The 8,018-nt window shown below is 42.6% G+C and overlaps 1 protein-coding gene across 1 annotated transcript; it reads left to right on the forward strand.

The window, feature by feature from the left end:
- The first annotated feature begins 4,486 nt into the window (after nucleotides 1–4,486).
- On the forward strand, nucleotides 4,487–5,956 carry LOC132226652 (F-box only protein 31-like). Its single transcript, XM_059681189.1, has one exon. The coding sequence runs from the start codon at nucleotides 4,487–4,489 to the stop codon at nucleotides 5,954–5,956; it is 1,470 nt and encodes a 489-aa protein (XP_059537172.1).
- Nucleotides 5,957–8,018: the final 2,062 nt, after the last annotated feature.

Genomic DNA, 8,018 nt, shown 5'->3' on the forward strand with positions numbered 1-8,018 from the left:
CAAAAGCTTTGAAGCTAAAAATAAAATAACACAAAATTTAAATTAAAGGATATTCCCAAGCACATAGTAATCATCTTAAGACATCCTCTTCAGGGTCTTTTTCCTCCCAGATGATGATGGTGATGGGGGTGGGGGTTGGTTTTAAAGGTGGGCAAACCTTGGCTGGAAAGGAATGCAGAAAATGGCTAAAGTAAACCCTGGGAAGTCATGTGAGATCAATCGTCAGAGAATGTGTCTCAACGGTGTCATTATCAGATTAATATTTGAGTTCCAATCTAAGCTGGAATTATTTGGATAACAAAAATCAAAAGAAAAGTTTTTACAAACAATTTTTGCCTTGGAGCAAAAGCAATGTATTATGGGTAAGATTTTTGTGACTTTCTACAACACCTCTCAAATTCCTGTAAGCTTGGGTGCTACATAAAGAATCAGGAGCATCCTTGTCTCCACAGCCCTGATTTATCTTGAGTCAAAATTGGAGAAAAAACAAACTAAATTCTTCTCATTTCATGTGAGTTTCAGGTAAACTACTGACTTCCTGGCCAAATAACCTGCAGAATATTTCTAATAATTATGAAAACATGATTTCTTGGGCAGGTCACTCTAAATTGAAAATCGAAAGAGATGTCTCCTTGGAGATATAAGCCAACTTTTGGTTAACTGATTGCTTCTTTTTGTCTCACATGGGCATTTACAGGAGTCAGAGTGCTCAATGGTGAATTTTTTTAATAAAATGGTGTTGAGCTTCTAAATAGCTTACAAAGTAGAATAGTTGGCAATAGTCAGCAAATAAATACTTTTAGTGTAATACATGGGCCAAACAACTGTATACAGAGGTAAAGAGGAATTGGGACACATTCATTAGGCTTATGAAACACTAAGTGGATATAGCATGGTGATGGTGGTGGTGGAGGAACCACCGTGGCTTCTAGTTAAGAGAGAATTACCAAGGAGGGGAATTCAGGGGTCCACAAAGAGGGGAGAATTCACTGGAGGTGAGTCCTGGAGCATGGCAGGTCCAGGAGGCTCTCTGGGTGAGAGATGCTGTTACCTAAGGATCAACTGAAGACAAACTGTGTAATAAAGAAGCCATGTAGTGTCCTCAGACCAGATGGAAGATTAAGACAGAGAGGAACAGGCCTCATTGAAGGAGTTATCATGGAATTAATATGGTCAGTAATTTTGGTGAGAAGAGTTCATTGGTCACAGCCTAGGTTACACCATAAAAGAACTTCTGTGAAAAGCAGGAGATAAGGGATAGAACAGTGGGTTTTATTCAGACTTCAGCTTAGCCACTAAAATAACATTGAGGGTCAATATTGACAAGGAAAGACGCTCACAATATACAATGCTCCAATCTTTAAGAAATGAATATATTTGAAAGAGAAGAGAGTTATGAGGGAAAGAATGCTGACAAGAATATTCATAATATGCAGACATATATTCCCATTTTAATTTTTCAAAACCTGCAATGGGGAAAAAAAAAGAGAATAACCAAGTGGAGGGCTGCAACCCAGTGACCATGAGTGCTTTATTTGTTGGCCATTGAAACTCTTTCACTTGCTCTTGTCTTATATTGGTTTATAGAAGTTGGCTCTTTTCAACAAGTTATTTTAGAGTTAAAGCAATTAAATTTCCCATTTATGGCTATCTTTTTAAAAGAAGTTTTGCCTGCCCCACTCTCTCCTCCACTGCTTCCTTCAGTGCCTTGGTTATATTTGGGGAACTGGATTTGGTGGAAGTTCTGGAACACACACACATGATTCCAAACCCTGTCACTATGGTTCATGCTACCAATTTGCTATCTTCTTGACCCCTAGAATCCCCATTCTTAGGCTCATGAAGTTTGAGAATTTCTGTTTGGCAGCCAATGGCATTACCATATCTGGTGCCCAAATGTGTGGCGAGGCTATTTCTGGAATTGGTAGCTAGAGATGAAAGGTGTGCAGTTGGTGATCTTATCCCCCATTGGAGGTTTTCAGTGAGTTATCCTAACATCTTTTTTTTCTGGAAAATATTGAGTGCAGTAGCCAGCAACTGACTTGTTCAAGAAACACTGATATTCTAGAAGGCTTTAGCTGACAGGCAGAGCTTTGGCCTTGTACATGCTAAGAGCTCTGTCCAAGCGCAATTTACGAGGGTCTCTTCTTGTTCCTTCATGATATAAGCAACGATTTGAGTAACAATATTGAATAGGTAATGATAATATTTCTTGATATTTGAAGGCTGTTAAATCGCATTGTTTACTCATATCTTCAGAAAAAAATCACTCCTACTCTTGTGGTAAACAACCTGCTTCCCTATTTATAATGGTCTGGTCCTCTAGCAACTTCAACTTGAAATTATAACTAATTTGCCTACAAACGCCAGGTGGTCATAATAATCTGGCCACTCAGTGTATATATATGTGTGTGTGTGTGTGTGTGTGTGTGTGTGTGTGTGTGTGTGTGTGTGTGTTTTGGCTTCAGAATTCTATGTTCTGATAACAGTTATGTCTAAAAAGTTTAGAATTTTGAAGTCTTAATGAAGTATCATGACTTAGAAAGATTGTATGAGATTTAACCTTCTTATTATACAGGGAGGGGGGCAGGTCCCATGGAAGTGGGAGATCTGGGCAGAGTTGCAGGACCACATTCACGTAGCAGTCAGTGGACTTTCTTATGCACCAGTATTTTCTCTTTTCTTCTCTTCCTTTTCTTTTCTTTCTCTGCTTCTTGTTTGCTTGTTGCAGAAAAGGCAAATGAGCCTGGTGGGGAATCTTCTCCTGGCCAACTCTATCTCTTCTCCCTGGCATCCCCATTGTAGCCCAGAATCCCCCAGTAGCAGGGTACATCACCATTCTCACAAACACTAAGAAGGCTGTGTTTTTATTGGCTAGTGAGGTGGCAATGATAGTACATACGAAGTTTTAAATGTTTAAATGGCTTTTTTTTCTCCCCATTGGTGAGCTCTTACTAGGTATGTAGTGTGACCACTTAGGAAAGTTTTATATTATGGCTACCAGAGCTTTTGCTTGACAGGAAAAGGTTATAGCGTTCTCAGCTGTCACTGTTTTCTCCAGGCAGTAGATAATTTCTATATGTAGAAGAAACTGGGCTTCTTGGCCTTGCTGTAGAGGGGACACAATATGGATTTAATTGGTTGAGACCCCATGGGGTTTCTAAATAGGTAAAGTATGCACTTGATCCAGGGTGAACTCAGGTTGCCATTAATTTGCTGATTTACAGGGTGAGTAAATACAAAAAGATGGGATAGAAACCATTGCAATGAGCTTGGAAAATGTTCTTTATCCTTTCAGAATATTTCTAATTTTTGTTATCACATCTAAACATTTCAATATAGATCATACGTTTTAACAAACAACTTAAATTAAGTGCATAGTTTAAAAAGTTCTCACTCGTGAATATTGACTAAGGATATTTTACTCATTGTGATAATGGTGAGAAAACAACCTGGTTATGATCAAGTTATCATCATTTCATTCTTTTAAAAACACAAATCTAGCTTTTTGCCGCCTCTCCATCAGAGAGGATGGCGCCCACCTGGCCCCAGCTTAAAATCTATTTCTGCATCTTGGTCTTTCTTTAATTTCTTAATCCCCAGCTCCTCCACTCAGCAAATGGACTGTTTCCTTTTCCATGCGGGACATGGAAAAGAGAGAAACAGCCCCCCACAGGGTCCAATTTTTAAGCATTCTCATGAATGTTTTATTTTCTTTTATGTTTTTTAATCTTTAATTTCTTTATTGGTTAAGGTATTAAAAATGTGTCCTCATCCCCCCAGTAACCCCCAACCTACCCCCCCCCCCCCACTCATGTTCTCATCCCCCTGTTGTCCATGTCCATTGGTTTGGCTTATATGCATGCATACAAGTCCTTTGCTTGATCTCTTCCCCTTACCCCAACTCTCCCCTACATTCCCTCTGGGAACTGATAGTCTGATCACTGTTTCTCTGTCTTTGGATCTGTCCCTGTTCATCAGTCTATGTTGTTCTGTATATTCCACAAACGAGTGAGATCATGTGGTATTTATCTTTCTCTAAATGGCTTATTTCACTTAGCATGGGGCTCTCCAGTTCCATCCATGCTGTTGCAGATGGCAAGAGCTCCTTCTTTTTTACCACAGTGTAGTACAGTATTCCGTTGTGTAGATATATCTGAGTTTTGTGGTTTTTTTTTACTGCATTTCTGTGAAATGTCCATCACCCCCCCCCTCCCCCCCGCCCCAGGCATATCCCTGGAGGCATATCCCTACAGAAAGGAGATTAGTGACTGCCTGGGGCTAGGGCGGGAGGACAGGGAGGGGGCACTGGGAGAGGGAGGTGACTGTTAACAGCTACGGGATTAAAGTCCTACAATTGGCTCCTCTCTGAGGGGGCGTGGCTAGGCCCTGGAGGGCGTGGCTGGACTTTAGGGCGGACCTAGCCAGTTTGAAACCCAGCTGAGGCAGGGTGGCCCACACTGTGGTGGCTGTTAAGCAAGGAGGTATGGAGGAGTGCGCTTGCCTCTGCGGCTTGGGCTCTACGCGGGGATGTCGGTGTCCTCAGGAGTGCCAGCTCCCAGCTGAGAAGGCAGCGGCCGAGGGCAAGCCGGCTTCGGCAGAAAAGCACCTCGAGGCGGACGCAGCAGTGCGGTGCTGGGCGGGCAGTGGAGGAATCGCTAGTCCCAGCCCGCTCCCGCACTGCTCGCTGCAGGACCTGCGGGTGGAGATGCTGGTGGAGATCTTCGCCTCGCTCCCCGGCACCGACCTGCCCAGCCTGGCCCTGGCCTGCACCAAATTCCGCCACATCCTGCACATCAACAGCATCTGGAGACAGCGCTGCCGGGAGGAGTTTGGCATTTGTGAAAACTTGCAGAATCTGCAGACGGTAGGTACGTCTTACCGAGAAGTCTATGCGAAGCTGCTCCACCCATACAGACACATTTTGGGTTTGTGGGGGCTAGATACTGAGCTCTATAAAACACTGCTGTATGTAGCGGTGGACGGCTTATGCATTACTGGTTGGACGTACGTGCCTTGTCTTAACACCCATGTGGATGGTCCAATGCAATTCAAGCCCTCGTTCAGAATTCGCCTGACGGAGAGGAAATCAGCCGCGGTGGAGTGCATGGAAGGCCGCCACCGCAGGCCCCACAGCCGCCACCTGCAGATGCAGAAGGACAGGCTCACCAGCCAGTGCAAGAAGACAGACCACCGAAGGGATTCACCGACACGGCTTAGGGAGGAATTCGGGACGGTGCTGCTGTTGGATGACACACTGCGGTATGACCGCCTGGCCTACCGCCGCCTCTACCTCCCGCCCAGCCACCCGGACGACCTCATCCGGCCAGGCCTCTTCCAAGGCAAATACGATCGCTGCGGCCTATCGATTGTCATGCTCAGATTCCATGGGAAATATGCCAGGGTCACCAATATCTCGGGACACCACAACGACATAGAGATCCAGCTCAAGCACCGCATCCAGCTGCGAGATGGCGAGATCTTCCGCGACTTCAACGAGCTCTCCCGCGTGGTCCAGGAGATTCACGAGCAGGTGCTCCGGGAGCAGGAGCAGCAGCAAGAAGACGGGACTGAGGAAAGCGAGAGCCATGGCTGGCAGAGCCCTGCCCAGCCCTGCATCGGGGAGTCCGGGGCTGCAGCTGCAGAGGAGCAGCCTGTCCCGTTTGTTCTGCCTGTGGGCGTGAGCTCAAGGGACCAGAACTACCCCCGAACCTGCAGGATGTGTTTCTATGGCGTGGACACTGGTACCATAGATGGCTCAGTCTGGCGTGATCCTGGAGTCTTCATCCTGTTCGATGAGAACCACTTGGGGTTCATCAATCTGGTGTATAAAACGTTCATGCTGTTCGGCAGAGTCCAGAACACCTTCCAGAATGTCGAGGCACCATCCCCGCAGGCCTTCCTGGAGATGCGCAAGAACATTCAGCAGGTTTCCCACCGTGGTTTGTTTTTTTAATCCTCACCCGAGGATATTTGATGTTTAGAGAGAGTGGGGGAGAGAGGGAAAGAAAGAAATAATCGATGTGAGAGAAACACATCAGTTGGTTGCCTCCTGCCCAAGCCCGGAACAGGGCCAGGCTGGGTAGAGGCCAGCAATTGAGGTAGAAATAAACCTTAGACCAGTGGTCTCAACCTTCCCAATGCTGCGACCCTTTAATACAGTCCCTCATGTTGTGGTGACCCCCAATTTCATTGTTACAAATTGAACATAATTAAAGCATAGTGATTAATCACAAAAAAATAAATAAAGACATCTTAAACAAACAAACAAACAAACAAACAAACAAACCACAAATCTAGCAGGGACTTGGCCTTCCTCACTCCCACTCACTCAATCTCTCCTGATTGGTTTATTCTCGCTCTAGAACAAGAAACCTAAGACATACTTCTGCTCTCAGATTTTGAAAGATGATATTTTGTGTAGATTATTTCTTATCTTTGCATCTGGATTTTGTTTAACAGTTGGTAATAGTTTGAATGCCTCTTCATGATCAGCAGAACACAATTTCAAATCTATTTCAGTTTAGGGATAAAAGTATGCAATGAAACTAATTTTTTGAAAATCAAACTAGATTTTTAAAAAGTTGAGACTTGCTTAAAAAACAAAACAAAAACAGCCTTCAAATGCGATCATCAAAAGTGCCTCAGGAGTTATTATAGTAACCAATTCAAAAGGGAATATTGATCAATCAGAGCGGATATCAGGACACAGGAACTGCAGCCTTTATAAACCATGGAAACAGAAAGTCTGTGGGACTCTCTCCCCCTCCCCACGTGGGAGTCTGTGCTGTGAGAATCTTTCCCTTTCCCCATGTGCGAGTCTATACTTGTTCTTCAATAAATTTCCACCTTTTCTATACCACCTTCTGTTTGTGGATTCATTCTGTGACTCTGGCGGACAAAGAATCCAGGTTTCAGTCCAAAACTTCCCTATCACCATCTTATTAAATGTTTTTATCATAAATGCATGTCACATTGTATCTTGTCAAATGTTTTGTCTGCATCTATTGACATGATCATATGATTTTTATCTTTTTTTTTTTGTTAATAAGGTATCATATTGATAGATTTACACAGGTTGAACCATCCTTGTGCTCCTGAAGTTAACCCCACTTGATCTTAATTTATTTTTAATGCATTGTTATATTTTATTTGCTAGTATTTTGTTTATGATTTTTGCATCTAGATTTGTCAGAGATATTGGTTTGTAATGTGTGTGTATGTGTGTGTGTGTGTGTCCTTGCCAGATTTTGGTATCAGGCTAATGTTGGCCTTATAAAATGAGTTAGAAAATATTACTGCCTCTTCAATTTTTTTGGAAGAGTTTGAGAAGGATAGGTTTTAAATCTTCTTTGAGTGTTTGGTAGAATTCACTAGTGAAACAATAGCTCTGATAAGGGCCTAATATCCAAAATGTATAAAGAACTTATACAACTCAACAATAGAAAACCAAACAATCCAATTTAAAAATGTGCAGAGGACCTTAGTAGACAATTCTCCCAATAAATCATACAAATGTCCAACAGATATACAAAGAGAATCTCAACTTCACTATCTATAAGAAAAATGCAAATCAAAACCACAATGAGATACCATCTCTTACCTGTTACATTGGCTATTATCAACAAAACAGAAAATAACAAATGTTGGAGAGGATGTGGAGAAAAGGAACCCTCATTCACTTCTAGTGGGAATGTTAACTGGTACAGCCACTAGGGAAAACTGTATGGAAATTCCTCAAAAAATTAAGAACAGAGATACCATATGATCCAGAAATTCCTCTTCTGGATATTTTCTCCAAATTTTTTAAAACATTTATTTGTATAGCTATATGTACAGCTATGTTCATTGCAGCATTATTATTGGTGGCCAAGATATAGAAACAACTGAAGTAGATGATTGGATAAAGAAGATGTGGTACATGTATACTATGGGATACAACTCAACCATAAGAAAAGATAAAATACTGCCATTTTCAATAACATGGATGGATCTTGAGAATATCACACAAAGTTAAA

This window comes from Myotis daubentonii, chromosome 2 (assembly GCF_963259705.1).
Source record: "Myotis daubentonii chromosome 2, mMyoDau2.1, whole genome shotgun sequence".
Classification (NCBI taxonomy): domain Eukaryota; kingdom Metazoa; phylum Chordata; class Mammalia; order Chiroptera; family Vespertilionidae; genus Myotis; species Myotis daubentonii.